The following is a 17184-nucleotide window of genomic DNA, read 5'->3' on the forward strand; positions in this document are numbered from 1 at the left end:
CTCCCTCTAGTGGGGAGATGTGGAACTAACATTTTGCCTTTCAGATAAGCAAATACATACAACAAACAGATGTTCAAAGGAATAAAAATTACCTTGATACCAATTGACTATTGTAGAATGACAAGACTGTTTCATTTGCACTCAACCAGTCACAGGATGTTGTCTATATTTTGATATATTACACATGCTCATGTGAATGTTTCCTAAATATTAAAAGGTAGAGCACACATATGTATGTACAAAGTAGAGAACACTGGCTTTAGTTTAAATGCAATATGGACTACAGGGATCTTTGCTTATAAGAAGCCAAAGATATTGGTAAGAAATGTAATTTTTCACAGTGTAGCTGAACACACCACACACTTTTTTCTTCATTTGTTCAAGCTGAATGCCACAGTGCCCATACAAAATATCAAACACGGTTTAATCTATCATAATCTACTGTATATGCAATGGAATCATGACCTGAGCTATCATTACAATCCTGTGTGAAAATGTTGTGATACTTTTGGATGGTGATTCTGCTCCCCCTGCTCCGTCTCTCCCCTCCTCCTCCTCTCCTCCCTCCACTCTGATATCAAGCCACACTTTAGTAATCCTCCAAATGAAAGGATTTGGAGCGAGAGCATCGTCTCTCCACTGAAGATTGGAATGAAAGAGAAGGCAGCTTCTCAGATGAGAGAGAAGGGAGAGAACCCCATGATGAGAGAGAGAGAGAGAGAGAGACAGAGAAAGAGAGAGGAGAGACATACTGTACACGAAATGAGAAAGAACAAAACATACGTGGTGAGAGAAAAGAAAGAGGCAAAGAGACGGAAATCAATGAAAGAGAGGCATAAGCATACGAGACAGGCACAGTAACAAAAAGAGAGAAAAAAACGTGCAGATAAGAGAAAGAGACACTGAAAAATACATAGAATTGACGGAGGGAAACAGGGAAATGAAGAGAGAGATGTCTTTAAATAAAGAGAGAACAGAAAGAAATGGCAAATGACAATTCAAAGCTATGTGTAATGTAAAGGCTGCTCCCCTCAGCTCTACAGAGTGTTTTCAGTGTCTTTCAGCTCATTGTTTTGGTTTTTTGGCCGCCACATTTACTGTTTTGGTTCAAGCTGCTGTACACTTTCTGCTCAGCACCAAACGGCAGACAAACAAAGTTAGCGACTAGCAAGTGAACACAGTTGAGCATTTTAGCTGCTTCAGGGCAAGTTATTTCCCTCAGGAGTGGGTGGAGACCAAAATAGAGCTAAAAGAAGAGTGAATATTATATTTATGTTTGCCAGGGGGCCAGAATCACAACTCCAAATAAATGTTACTGTTGCTCCTTGTCAGCTGGACATGTAAATAAGCAACTGTTTGTCATATTACCTTTATCAGGCAATAATATATGAACATTGTGTTTACGGCTTGTTGCATTGCCCCCAAGAGGCCCCCAAAAAATCAATTAATGCAGGTTTAAATAAAAGGATATTGTATCTTGACATTTATAATAAATATATATACACATTAGAGGTTAAATTATTAAAAGTTGGCTGCTGCTACTTCTGTTCCCTTTAGAAAATGTCTTGACTGCATCCATCACAGGGGACACGTGCTGTTGTCTTTCTTTTAAAATAGAATTGCAATTTATAGTTTTAAAAGTTAATAGTTATAAATTAAAGTAATTAAAAATGTTTTTTTGACAAGATGTCCGTAAAATCATTTTCCCATTTAACTGTTAGCATAGCAGAGGGGCTAAAAAAAGTCCAATCATACTTGTCGATGGTACGTACTGCACTCTACAAACATATATAATATTATTACATATTTTTTTACGTGCAAAATGTATTAATATTTTGGACAAAGCTAAAGTCACCTTATTTTGAGGTGTAATTGTCGAGTGCCAGCTTGGAAAAGTTAAGAGTAATTTTGAAGATGCTTTAACAATTTGAGACGCGTAACTTTATTTATTTTACGGTGTGACACGAATAATGTAGCAACCCTCCTCGGACCAATCACAGTAAAACAAATCTAAAAATACTTGCAAGATGCATCATTTTCATACAGATCAGGTCAGCGATGTGAGTGATGTGAGTGATGTTGTAATGGCGACAGTGTAGCTATATTAATACACACTAAAAAAAAAAAAAAAAAAGCAAAGGATGACACAGCCCGTCCCTACGCTGCTAGGACCGTGGGGGAGCGATTTGAGCACTTCCTGATGGTAAGGGAAGCCTCCTGGCCTGAGGCAATATGAGGCTGGACTACATGGGGCCTCTTGCTATGTGATCTAGGAGAAAGTCAACAGTTTAGTTTTCCTATCGCTGTGTGGCAGGACCCCAGGTCAACAGCAACACAGGGAGTGTAAGAGATAGAACCGCGGAGGCCTAATAACCTGTGTGCATGTGTATGTGTGTGTGTGTGTGGTATGTGCATGTGTGTATATAAGGTTTTAGGGTGTAAATCCTACATACTAATAGCCTCTGTGTGGACAAGTAAGTATGTGTAGTTAAAGGGTGTAAGACTCCGAAATACCAATAATACGAAGGACTAATAATCTTTGTGTGTGTGTGTGTGTGTGTGTGTGTGTGGGGGGGGGGGGGGGGGGGGGGGGGGGGGTTACAGCTTATGTGAGCACAGGAGGCAGCAAAAAGCCCTTCTTCATATATAAGGAAATAACATACATTCCAAAAACAAGACAAATGCAACTTATCTTAAACACAAACAGACATCCAATATAAACACTATTTACCTGGCTCTCCTTTATCGTAGTACTGATAGGTGCCAATATCTGTATCTGAGGGGCGAGAGAGAGAGAGAGAGAGAGAGAGAGAGAGAGAGATGAACATCTAGCTGTCAGGGAAAAAGCAGAAGACAGATCAGCAATTTCGCACCGTGGGATAAACAATCGCTATCAGCCAGTGGCCTGTCCCGTCTGCCAGCACCACGGTTTAGATAAGACCCTGGGAGGGAGGAATGGGGGTGTGAAGGTGGGCTGGGGAGGGGGGGGGCGTCCGAGCCAGAATGGAGGAGGGTATTAATAAAGACAGGAATGTGCCTTAACCCATCGCACCTGAGGGACAGACTGTGATTTACACGCATGTAACATATACATTTAAAAGCAGACACACCAGTTCAGCAGACAGCTATAAAAAACAAAAACAAAACGCATATATGTTCAACGTACACATAGATGCACAAACACAGATTGATATACACACATACACGCACAAATTGCTGAGCTGAGCTTTTTTTTTTTTTCAGTGTTATTCCTGCAGGCCCACAACCATAAGCAGACTCAGATTCGCACAACACATCGTTTCTTTATCACTCCACTACTGTTGCTGCTGCTGCTGCTGCTGTTCCTGAGGCCAGGTCACACTAATACAACAGGAGAGCTGATGGCAGACAGACACACACACACACACACACACACACACACACACACACACAAACTGACACACACACACCACATGAAGTGTACCTGAATACAGATGCACTCATAACTCTAATTACTTGTTTGCAAATGGGGATTTTCATAGTAAACAAGTATATCAGGTAACATGCAGAGTCATTCTTTATCTGCACCAACACAACACACACACACACACACACACACACACACACACACACACACACACACACACACACACACACACACACACACACACACACACACACACACACAAAATGGTTCAATGTCACAACTGATGATGGCTCAAAATCTTAACCTTGAATATCTGCCAATGCTAATATCAATTGATCAGATTTTTTTCTATAGACAATGTTTAAAGTGTTTCTAAAACGTTTGTATAAAAGGTATTAATCAATACTTTTGGTATTAACATTGGCAAGTGACTCTCACCCAACTCTATGTATTTAGCCACTTTTGGCTAATTTTTTCGTTTTGCTTTCATCAATCCCCTCATATCCATTGGCAACTGTTCTCAACAAACACGTTTAAAGACAGTATATGTTATACTTGCCCAGCAGAGGAGTAATGGTAACGAGGCTGGTGAAGACAGTCGAACATCTAACAAGCTAAAGGCCCATTTATTTTTCTCAGCAGTTTGTGAACTGTACCAGAGAATATTGGAATTTTATTCTTCTGCTAGCCAAAACCACAACTATAATGGGATGCTCATATTGCTCTTGTCTGTTGGATTTGTAAGCAGGCAAATATTTGCCAACAATGTAGCATATAACAAATTATCTCTTTGTTCACAGCTTGTCTACAAGCATTTACAGAAGACAATGCTTCAGTTTGTCTGGTATCAGAACAGTCTTCAGTTGTTCAGTTACTTATCCAAAGTTCAATAACTTTATAACTTTATTTGTGGAACCTTTCCATGGACTAAAATCCTTGATTTAACAATGAAGCATCACAGTTATGCAGCAGCAGCAAGTAGAAAGGTAAGACAAAAAGGTCACCAGTTAAATCTGAATCTTCATTTAACATCTGTGTGGGTGTAATGTATGAACAGCTTTTTTCCCTCCGGCAATGATTTCTGTTGAGGAAATGCAACAAAGTAAAGCACTTAACAAACTGCATGTGTGAAGCTGCTCGGTGGCCAACAGTAAAAGGCTTGTGGGAGCTGTATAAACATGGCAATCACATGTAGGATATACACACAAACAGCATAGAAAACATTTGTTTTACTGCATTGTAGATGCTGGTGTTATGAATCTATACTTGTGTTTTTAAGGTGGATGTATATATGATGAAAGGAAGGTGGTGATAGGGTGTGTCACACCTCAGCGACCAGGCTTCTTCGCTTGTATCCATCCACATTTTTTCCAAGATAGCAGAAGACACACACAGCAGGAAGAAACAAACAAATAAGGATGTGTCACCCAGGATACACATCCTGTCTTACCTTTGTGTATACACATAAACTCACACACATACAGTATATACACACAGATACACACGCAGTCAGCCTCCGAGAGACACTATCTTTGTCTAAAGCTCAGCAGACTGTGAAAGACAAAACAGAAATGGAAGGGAGGAGAAAACAAGAAAATGGAGAAACGGAGCATTTCCGTCTGACAGAAGAGATGGACTGATAGGTGATGAGCAGGCCCGCACCGCACAAAAACTGCCAGAAAAGTCACACTTAGACCACGCCTACTCGGCCAGACGAGGAACGATTGGCTGCCAGTTAAAGTTCATTTGTACATCGTGGCGATGTGCAGCTGACTTCACTGATCCATGAGCAGTTACTGAAATATCTTCTCAAAGTCATGTGCGTACAACAATATATGTACAAAGATTTCAATATTACTAGATGTTTTATTTATCTGTAGTTTGTTTTTGGTGAATTTTATTGAATGTCAATCTGATTTTATACTTGATTTTAACATGAAAGAACAAATTTGTGAACTTTAGTAATAAGCTAGACATGTAACAATGCTACAATGGTGTGCTTGTGAAAATATTGATCAAAAGTTTCCTTTTTCCTTGTCAACAAATATGGAATTATGGCATCCCCGTTAGCTCCAGTGTGGGTGGTCTCAGAAAACATTTCTCATCGGTTTTCTTCAGTTGCTTGCGGTCATGCTAAACAATTACACTTTAAACAACGTGCAAATACAGTTTAATGTCGTAAAATGAATATAAAGAATGTTGTGTAATGCAATAAACCACACTGTGAAGTGAGCAAAGAGAAAGTGAAAACAGACGGAGAATTGGTGTTGACTTGGGAGTCAGATTGTTAAAGTAGATATAGGTAAGGTGGGGAGAGGGTGTGAAAACAAAGTGAGCGATGACAGAAGGAGACAGAGCAAGACGGAGTGAGAGGAACAGGAGAATTATTGAGAGGCAGATTGAACTTGTTGATAAGTTCTACCTTTGACTTGGAGTGAGCTCTTGGTGGACCACAAGTGCAGCTCAGCCAGGCAGAACGCCATCTGATGGAGGAGTGTAACCCGAGTCTGCGGAGAAGGACAAGTGAGAGAAATGAATGAAAGAAGGAGAAAGAGACAGAGCAGACCAAACACAACCACAGATGCGTATCTTGACGAGACGACATAATAGATTGACATAAATAGGCCTGAGGCTCAAACAAAGCAAGCATGTAGGCACACGTGCTCACACACACACACAAACTTGAATGACGAACAGGCGTGACTGCTCGACTGTTACTACCTGACCATGCACCTACACTGGCAAAATACAAAATTTTATGTACAATCAAACTATAGTGCAGATGACAAAGCAGGACAGGACAGTGTACCTTCATGACCTCAGAGTTGATGGAGGACAGTGAAAATATAATCAAATGAAAAGGTAACATGAGCATGAGTGTACTCTCTCAATAGACTTCTCCATATCTTTTGAAATTTCTTTTTTTAACTTGTCTTTCTTTAACTAAATAATTCATTGTTTTGTAACCCTGTGTGAAATGAATGGCATTTCTTTTGTCAGCTCTAGGAGTAAAAAACTTAAAGACATGGGGGACCTGAAGTGTGCGTAACCAAAGTGAAAGTCAAAAGTAATGCAATGGCACACAAAGAAGGCATAGTCTGTGCATTCTTCCCCTGTCCTTGAATTGGACAAGTTAAATGAAATAAAAAGAAAATATCTACTTAATTTGGGTGTGCAAACCCATTTTGTGCTTTGGATTTTTATCAGGTTGACAAAAGAAAGTAATGAACTCTTCAAGATGCATTAGTTTCCTTTTTCTATATAACTGTGTACCAGGTGTGCATTTGCAGTCTTGTTAATATAAGGATGTTCCCATAGAGATAACAGTAGTCATTGTTGCATTAGTAGTAAATGTAGCAGTAGTAGTAATCATATTTGTAGTAGCAGCAGCTGTAATGATAGAGGCTGAGGGTTTACAAAAACTGTGACAATGGTGATGCAACATAATACTCTTTTGTAGCACCAACGTATGACTTCCTCTACCTGTCATACCTGTATTACTAGTAAGGTGGAATAATAGTAGTGGGAGCACTACAGGTATGCATTCACATTTTGACCAAAAACAAATTAAAGACCAACCAACACCAGCACGTGAACTCAGGCTGACACTGAGACAAGGTCACGGGCGGTGATGCTCGTACCGTCATTCACACATCACAGACGTGCAGTGATGGACGCATACTTTGGAGCTGACAGCTCAGACAAAGCAGGCAGCATTCCACACATCAGCTAATGAAAATAGGACAGGTCTACAACAGGCGCTGGTTATCTTTCCTTCTTTATTACAGGCTTTATTCTCTAGTCTGTTAACTTGTCTGTTGCTTTCTCTTAGTCTTCTGTGCAGAGTTTCCCCCTGTAGTATTGATGTTGTGTTATTGTATTAATGGTTTGTTATTGTATGTCACTGATGTATTTGGTTCCATCTGTATGAGCAGCATCTCAACTGTGCTTTGTCAAATTGTGTATTTAACCACTTGTGGTGTTTTAGCGATAAAGGAACTACACCTACTGTTACTTTTACTACTACTACTACTACTAACACTTCTAACTATTAACCAATGCTACAACTATTACCAGCATTACCATAACTAGAACACCACTACTCCTACTACTTCAACTAGTACTACTGCAACTACTTCTAGTGTAAATATTGTGTTACCCTTACCGGCAGTACATATTTCAACACATCTGTATGTCTTTTTTGAGATAAGACACACCATTGCTGGTGGTTCTACTACTAGTGATGGTATTAATATTCATGGTACTGTTATTGCCGCTGTAACCTGATGAGGGGTTGTCTGAAAACTGAAGTTAGACTAAAAAATCCGACAACACCACCCAGGGAACTCAAATGAGTTCCTACTTCGATCACACAGGTAAGTTTCACAACAAGAATGAACAGAGACGTGGTTTTTAAAGGTATCAAAAAGAGTTGTTACAGTTTAGGTTGGCGTTAAACAGATCACAAAATATATAAGCACACAAGAAGTATAAATAAATAAAAGCACAAAGCCACCTTTTAAATGTTAGCACCACCTCTGTATGAATCAGCTAGTTAAAAACAACAATAAATAAGTTACACCAAGTAACTTCACAACCACCACAAAATGTAAAACAATTTAGTAATATACTAAAAAAAAAACAAAAAAAAATAAATACACTAAGATCACTGAATAAAACCTAGCACTTAAAACTCAAAAGAAATTCAAAATCAAGTGAGTTTCAGGTATAACAAAGCAGCAGTGGCAGTCACAGCTGCAGAGACAAAAGAATTTACATTTACTGAAACACACAATGATAAAATAAGGTTACCTTGGCTGTGTAACTCCAATCAATATCATCAGGCCGTGGGGGACACAAAGTGTGAGAGTATGGCACCAAACAGAGCAGCAGCAGCAAGAGGAAGACAATGGATAACAGTGCTTCTCCCTGTGTTAATGTGCCACTGATTGGGGAAACTTGGTTCAAACAACGGCTGGTTAAAGCCAGTTCTCCTAAAGTTCAGTGTTTTTAAGAAACAGTTTTTGATTTTTTTTTGGTTTTGGGGGATTTATGTGATCGTTTGCTAGAGAAAGAACACATTTTTTTACAACCCAGTCCCTACATGCAATCTGCAGTTATGTTGACAATGGATATTAGCCTCGTCTGGCTTACATCCCATATATTTAATCCAAATGATGCCTTCAACGTATCTTTAATCTGTATGAGACATAAATAAAGCATCTGTGAGTTTGTTGCAATCTGGGCAAGCAGAAAAGAGGTATATAAGTCTTTAACCAATGTTCTTCACTGTCTGAAGCATAAATTCTGCCATGTTGGATAATGCTATGGAGTGACAGACCTTCTATATTACAGTGTATATTACATCCTACACGGGATGGACTCAGATCAGCATAGCATAATGTGTGTGAGGGGAGGACGCTCAACACAGGCCAGTGCAGAAACTCTTTATAGAGTAGCAAAGGTGTAGCAGTATTGCTGTGTCGGCCATTCATTTCTCTATCTGTGCAGCTAATGCTCTCCGTCTCTCCAGCCTCTCTCTCTCTTATTTTCTCTCGTTAACGCTGAGAGGGGACTCTCTCTTATCTTTCCCCTCTTGCTCCTCCTGGTGTGGGGGGGAGAAAAAAAAAATCTCATTTTGCCACTCAACCCCCAAAACTACAAGTCCCAACAAAAATACACACAGATAACACAGGGTGCCATGGAAACGCTGGGGCTAGCATGGCATGGCAGCGACGGCGTAACGAGTTTACTGACATAAGAGGATTCTTTCATCCTCTCCTAACCAGCTTTTTTAGAGGAAGTCAGCCCTTTTGGAGGGAAAACCTCATTTCAGCCAGCTTTCATTTAGTTATTGCCAGTCTGGCTCGCCTAAAAGTTCTTGAGACCTTGTTCTGAGAAGCTGTCGGGGTCTCAGGGAGTTTACGGCAGAATAGAAGAAACAAGGGGGCTGACAGAGATATAGAAAATGAGAGAGCAAATGGGTGAGTATGTGTTGGATAAGAACTGATATGTGTGTCCATGAGCCCTGTGGCCACATATGTATCCAGACAGGCAATACAGAGAGAGAGAGAGAGAGACTCACAAAAGGACAGAGAGAGTTTGGTCAGGGCGAGGTGTTCTTGGTGTGTACTAAGGTAAACGGTTACTGAAGAGGAGTCCATTTACACTGGGTGCCGTTCTTCTATGCCGTCACATCATACACATCAGCATGTTTGTCTAACAACTCACCACTCTGCTCTCTTTACATGGCACCTATGCACACACACAAAGCCAAACATATCACTCAAATATTTAAAATCAACCTCGCTGGCTCAGAGTGCACTACGATCAGCTTCAAAACTCTATTTATAGTCTTCAAAGCACTTAACAGTTGCTTTGAAGACCTGCTCACTGACAATCCAATCAGACCTCTCATGTCATCAGGTGATGGTTTTTTAATTTTTTTTTTTTTTTTTTTTTTTTTTAATTAGAGCCCAGAACAAGTTTCAGATCTGGTGAACATGCTTTTACTGTAGTTACTTTGGTCCCATTCTCTGTCACAACTGTGTCAAGCCCGAGTATTCAAAAGAAAACTGAAAAGTTTTTTATTTTACTATATGTGTGTGGATGCAGAGTTTGTCAATGTCCCTTTTTTTGGGTGCATTTTTGGTTTCATCTTCTTTTCTTTCTGTTTTTTTATTATTTTTGCCATTATTTATACAGGGTATGATATGCAACAAAGTCTGCAGCCAGAATCAAACCCCAGATGTTACGTATGTGATACACATCTTAACAAGCAGGCCACCGGGGCGCCCAACTCTTCTTTTCTAATGTTATTACATGTACATTGATTTTACTTATGATTAAATGTGCTATACATACAACTGACACATACACACTTAAACAGAGACCTCAGTCATATTCTCCTCCATCTCTCAAACCTGCAATAGCTGCAGTCACACCCACACAAGGATGATTATTCCCTCAACCATTTGCTTTTTATATTCTAACCAATTTCTCTACATATGCCAGCACATGCACGCATGGACACACAGACAATGTCAGGATTGTGCAAGTTTGCACACTTAACTACCCACAGAGACTGAGATAATTGTAAACAAGTCTCAAAGATCATATATGAAAGCAGAAAGCAGTAATCTACAGAAAAATGCTCTTGTGAAAAAAGATTTTGAAATATCGATAAATAAAATGTTAGAAACAAATGATGTTTTTTTAAATGGGTATCATTTTTAACATGTTTTTGTAAAAAGCTGTAAGACTGGCACAGTGATTGCACTCACACTGGCATAAATGGACTTACAGTATACACTCAGGCACACACACACACACACACATATACACACACACACACACACACACACACACTCACAGCATGCTGCACAGGTCCTGGACAGCTGCCACACTCATTCTGATTTCTGGCTGGGGTTGCTGTGGGTTACCTGTGCCCCTGCAGAGCTTTGTGGGGGTGTACAGCCAGTGTACAGAGAGCTTGGATGAGGGGTGAAGGGTTGGGGGGGGGGGTCTAGGTTATTGTACCCTGTCTTTACACAAGTAAAGAGGCTGCTTTAACATCAAAGGAGGGGAGGGAAAACATACGACTCCTCTTTCAAAGACAGTCCACAGGAACTACGACCTTGTCTGCTCTCTGCGTCTCTTTCTCTGCTCCTTTCACTGTCCCCTCTGGGTGGTTACTGTGTGTGTGTGTGTGTGTGTGTGTGTGTGCAAAGAGGAACAAGAGCAACAGAAAGTGTCTTTGTATGAGTGCACTTGGATATGTGTGTGTGTGAGGAAGAGCACTCAGAGTCAGAACTTAAAGTAAATATTTATTTGAGACTGGTTCTCGCAGAGTGAAAGAGTAAGAGAGAAACAATGGAAGCCTTTCTAAAGATATCTGGATTGCAGTCCTGTCACATCTCTCACTCTTTCTTGCTCTCAACAGCCAGAAATCAAATAGACATTTACGTATTTAAGCTAACAGAATCTAACACTGAGCTTTTGTTCTATATGTGCTCTGAATGTATACATGGACAGAACGTGTCCGGCTACAGCGGGTATTCAGGTGAATACACGGCACAAAAAGACTAAAGATGCCGATCGTTTGAATCTGACTGACAGCCTTTCTAACGAGCTGTTCCTCCACATCCTGTCTCTGGTGGAGGAATCACATACCCTGTTCTCTCGCCTTTATATAGTACAATAACACCACCTAAAGTTGTTAAATCAATTTAAATATTTACTGTGTATCTGAATCCACATTGGCTTCAAAATATGTATATATTTACTTTTACAATAAAGTTATGTACTGATCTGTCACCTGAATTTATTTGGTTGCACAGTGAGTGTCTTTGATTTTTTTACTCTCCTAATACCTCATTGGAACCACACAGACACGGTTTACATGAATGCAAATGTTAAATTGACTTATTGTGGAGTCTTGATGTACATTAGTAGAAGAGAGGGCTTTAAAAAGAGTCGAAATGTAGATTAAGATGACACATAAAAATGTTCCTCAGATCATTAAAATTTACGGTCATATTCTCTTTCTTGATTTCACATCACTTCTCACATGCCGAGAGGATACTGAAGTGTCAAGCACCACCGATCAGTGGAAATTAAGACAGCAGATTTCTAAGATAAGTTTGGGGTACTTACAGCAGTGATATTTATGTTGCAATAGATATGAGGCCATAAACAAATTAGTTCACATTTGGCGATTATACCTCAGGGTCTGTTAAGGCCTTGGTTCAGATCTGGAGCTTCACCGCAACAAGAGAGAGAGAGACAGGGCTGAAATGAAGGCAGGCTCACAGACGTTTTTTTGACATCTCAAGAATCCTTTCTCACAGGTGTGATCTCTCTCCCCTCATCTCTCTCTCTCTCTCTCTCTCACACACACACACACACACACGCCAGAGGCAGTGCTGTCAGCTGGCGCAGTGGTCCCATCACTGTGAGAAGAGTGATGTGGTAAATTACAGGGTTAAAGAGCTGCCATAGGGTGACTGACACAAGGCCATCACAGCCTCGCCTTGTTCCCCCGCCCCAAATACACACACACACACACACACACACACACACACACACACACACACACACACACACACACACACACACAAACTGTCATTACACATCACACATACACACACCACAATTCTCTCCTCACCTACTTGGCTTTGTGTAAGTTTGTCTGTCAGTTTTTCCTTCCCTTTCCCTTTTCTCTCTTTTATTTCCCTCATGTACCTTCACTTATCATCCCTCTGCCTACTTGTCCCTTGCCTTTTATTCCCCCCCCCCCTTTCTTGTTTCTCATGTTTTTCTCAGGTATCCCCTATTAGAAATGCATTAAGTTTTCTGACCCTGTCTGCAAGCTTTCACTCTCTGTTTCCGGCAATTTTTACTCTCTTCATTCTTTGTTGCGTCTCTCTCAAAAGGACAGTTTGTCTTTTTCTCTCTTGCAGTTTTTACTTACTCTTTATTGTCTCATCTCTCTCAAAGTACAGTGTTTCAAATTTTCTGACTTTTTCCCCCACAAACTTTATGTCACTCTCATAGCTTGGTCTTGTTTTGGCTCTTGGAAGAGAAACTTGGTGAACATGAAGAACATACAAAGAGCGACAGGGAGGTACATCCACGCAGAGATAGGTAGGGTAACAGTGTGTAATTGTGAGTGTATGAGTGCATATTTTCCAATCTGAGGTGCCTCAGAGTTCCTGCCAAGTCTCAATCACAGACTGCACGAACAGATTCAGTAAACACGCTCAGGCACTCAAGTCAGTCCTACATCCCGCACACTGTCCAATCTCTCAAACTCCTGATATGTGAACTCATACGGTGCACACAAGCACGTACGTATGCATGGAAATGCATATACAGTATGGTGCAGACTCTCCTATCTTTTAACCTCGTGATACCTGAGGAAATGTACACATGCACACATTTACATACATATGAAACCGTGCACACACAGACTCACACAAGCGCTTATCTGTATCCTTGAGGGAGAAGTCCTCTAGCTTCTAGTGTCATATCAGAGCAATGAATGGTGGACAAAATCTGGAAACAAAAGACATGCCTCTGAAGAAAGAGTGAGAAAATGAGAAGTGAAAAAAACAGATAAAACAAAGAATCAAAGCTCTGAAATGAGTCTAACGTAACAGGAGGAAAACATCGTCGGGGGGTTGTGACCACTGACAGAACAGATAAGGTGGGTGTGTGGTGGAGAGGAAACTCGTCGTACAAGCTGACATAAACACACGGTAACATTCGGATTCACCTCTAATACACTGAAAACCAAATATGTTTGCTTCATTCACATGAGGCAGTAAGTGCAGGAGAGGACAGATTGAGGGATGCAGGCTGAGGAATATTTCATTCAACGGTTGGTGTTAGCGAAGGAATCTGAAATGATTCTTATTTAAAATTCTGATAAATTGACATTGTTCTTCATTTAATGAGACTTAAATAAGACAAGTACGAAGAAAGAAATCAGTATGACTGGCGTGCAAATTTTCAGAAAACACATTAGATTTTTGATACTGGAGGTTATTTATGATCACCTATTGTCATTTACTCACAATTTTTTACTACACTACCAGCTGTAGCAAAATTTACCTGGTCGCATTCTCGCATTCTCCTAGAAAACTGTTCTTTATGAGTTAGGAGTCAATATTCCCTTGATCAAGAAAAGGTTTGTTAAAGACTAATGGCCAGCAAAAAGTTGCTTTGACATTGATGGTCTTCAAAAAATGAATCTTCAAGTTTTGAAATATCAAAATGTAATGGACAGCTTGCAATAACTTACTGAACACATTTATTCTCCACTTGGATACTGTATTTCAGTAGCCTAATAATCAGATTGAATTACAATTTCGCCTCATGTCGATGATCTCAGAGTTGTTATTTCTCTACGTGGAGTTACCGCGACGATCTCACCGACGCTTGTCAAAATTTTTCTGTCGTTATTTTTCATGAATGTAGCTACGCAGCCTGCTAGCTGTGTAATTGCCAACTACCCTCTAATTAGTGAACTAATTCTCCAAACACAAGAAATGGCCATCAATGGGCACAACACCAGACCCATTTGAATCGGGTCAACAAATTGGAGATGTGAGGGGCGATTCAGAGGTCTGGAACCAGCCCCATCTTCCAGTCAAATGGTGACATTTGTGCACGGGTATTTCATAATCAAATATGGCACATTGCCATTAAATCTTTAACGATCATATGCCTTTCTATTAGCACCGCCTTAGGAAAAAAGCAATCTATCTGCAGCCCTTGTACTGGTGAGGCTGTAAGAATAGCAAAACTGTCACTAAATTGTTCGGTGGTGTAATGTAATGAACACTGCAGCCTCTAGGGGTCGCTAGTGGGACCTCAGAGTTCTCGTCATGTTCTAGTCAAATTCTGTTTTCTCCCTCGCTGTCTGTATGTCTGTCTCTCCTACTTCTGTGGTTTTGTTGAGGACCTAAGGCGTCACAGAACTCGACCCGCTGAGAAGAGAAAAAGAGGGGACGAAGTGAAGACTCCGTTCTTCAGAGTGGAAGTGCTGTGAGGCCTGGCGGCAGTGTATACACTTACACATGCGCACACACACACACACACACACACACACACACACACACAAAACCACAGGCAAGTACAGTGTATCGTCTCAACTGAACTGTCCTATTACAAGACAGAGGGTTTGGTGGAGAAGAGTCGCGGGTGGGCAAAGTGGCGCCAGGCAGCAGGCCGAAAACCTTTCATTCACACACTCTCTCACACACACACACACACACACACATACACACACACACACACACACACTTAACAGAGTCCCACAGGAGCCCATTCAGCTGTTGGCGGGGGAAGAATAGAGGTGATGGACAGGCAGAACAAAATGAGGTAAAGGTAATACTATTCAAGAGAGGTGACAGGTACAGTCACTCTGTATGCATGTGCATATGTGTGTGTGTCTGTGTGTTTTACAGGACATGTCAATCAGCAGGAAAATGAAGCCGGAGTGACATGACCGCTGGGCAAGTCTCATTGTGGAGTGATGTGAGTATGTGTGTCTGTGTGCGTCTTAGAGTGTGTGTGTGTGTGTGCGCGCACTTTTGCATGCAAATGTATATGTGTGCAAAAGAAACCAGTAGATCAGTTGAAGTACCGTTCCAGGTTTGGAGGGCATGTGGAGGTAAAGAGTTGAAAAGTTCAGGTGTCCAGAGAAAAAGAGCAAGAGAGACTTTTTTTTCCCCTCATAATGAAACTCACAAAAAAAGAAAAGCAAAATAAATACTTCAACACTTGTTTAAAAAATCTTAATGGCTGCAGTATACATACATACATGTGATCAGACAAGGAAACACTGAGAGTGAGGATCATGACTATTGCTAAATACAATAGCTGCTTTTCCAGGACAAACCAATCTGTGGGGCTGCAACTAACAATTATTTTCATTATGGACTGATCTGCACTTTTTTTTATGAATTAATCAATTAATTGTTTATAATGTCAAAATTGTGAAGAAAGCAAATCATAACTTCTTAGACCCTAAGTTGGCATCTTCAAATTATTTATTTTATTTCATTTTACTAACCCACCACTCCAAAAGACATGCAGTTTACTATCATTTATGACAAAGAAAAGCAGGAAGTCTTCACATCTGAGAAGCTAAAGATAGAAGAAAGTCTGGCATTTTTGCTTTAAAAATGACTAAAACAATGAATCAATTATCAAAATAGTTGCAGATTAATTTGTGGCTCAACTAATCATTAAACTGACTAATTCTACTGTGATGTGTGTATTTTTCCAGCTAATGAAATTAGTAAATTGATACTATGACATTTACATTATTTGACACAATTAGGCAGTTCTTAAAAGTGGCAGACATCTAATATTGGAACCAGCATCGCCAGATTTTGTGTGAATGCAGAGCTTCGTCCTGTCTGCCATGGCCTCTCTGCTCTGCGTGTGTGTAGCTCAGCCCCGCCCTCGATCAAACAGACACACAGACCTGCAGCTCTTTATACATCCATGACACAGAGACAGAGAGCAGAGCAGAGGAGAGGAGAGAGAACCTGGTCGCTACGCTATGAGTCCCGACCTCACACCCTGCGCATTGTTATTGGCTGGGGGCTACATACCTACTGCCCAAAGGTTGACTCCCAGAAGCGTCCCAAACACAGCAAAATAATAAGAAAATAAGAAAATACAGGCAGAAAGCATGATCTCTGTAAATAAATACACCGCCACACACTTCTAGTGTTGATTTTTGTTGATATATTAGTGAAGGAATTTGTACATTATGTGTTCCTGAATTGTACTAATTAATTGAAATTAGGATAAAAGTCAGTGGCCAAGTAATCGAGAATTTCAAATACTACCTTGTAAGTCTCAGTGTCCGTGTGCTTGTGTGTGCAAGAAAATGAGGGAGAGAAAGAGGGACGCAGGGAAACGGAGAGATGAGTGGAAGCTCTTCTAAGCAGATGTGTAAACGTCATTAGAGGAGGTAATGGAGGGAGGAAGGTGGGAAATGGGGGGAAAACCTACTCCAGCAGAGGTATTTACCCAACGCCTGGAGCAGAAATACAAACACAGCACCAGTAATGACTGAGACAGAGACACAGAGAAGGACGGAGAAAAAGAGATATTTGGTGGAGAATGTGCAATCAGGTCTTGATTAGGCAAAAAAAAAAAAAAAAAGTTGGAATAGACAGCAAGAGGAAGGCAGACCTCTGGCTCGATGCCTTCACAATCAGACCCATTAAATGAAGACTACATTTCCGCATTCAGAC

At 40.5% G+C, this 17184-nt stretch overlaps 1 protein-coding gene across 4 annotated transcripts in view; it reads right to left on the bottom strand.

The window, feature by feature from the left end:
- Nucleotides 1-17184, bottom strand: part of LOC121911534 (WD repeat containing planar cell polarity effector) — an 81958-nt gene that overhangs the window by 50674 nt on the left and 14100 nt on the right. For 3 of the 4 annotated variants that reach the window (XM_042433101.1, XM_042433099.1, XM_042433102.1), the window contains 2 exons: nt 5829-5913; nt 2732-2776 (listed from right to left, as the gene is read on the bottom strand). In XM_042433101.1, the coding sequence (XP_042289035.1) occupies nt 2732-2776; nt 5829-5889 (106 nt within the window). In that variant the 5' untranslated portion in view covers nt 5890-5913. Of the gene's footprint in view, nt 1-2731; nt 2777-5828; nt 5914-12129; nt 12171-17184 lie in introns of all 4 variants that reach the window. The other variant, XM_042433100.1, reaches the window with a different exon arrangement.

Source organism: Thunnus maccoyii, chromosome 14 (assembly GCF_910596095.1).
Source record: "Thunnus maccoyii chromosome 14, fThuMac1.1, whole genome shotgun sequence".
NCBI classification, from domain to species: Eukaryota; Metazoa; Chordata; class Actinopteri; order Scombriformes; family Scombridae; genus Thunnus; species Thunnus maccoyii.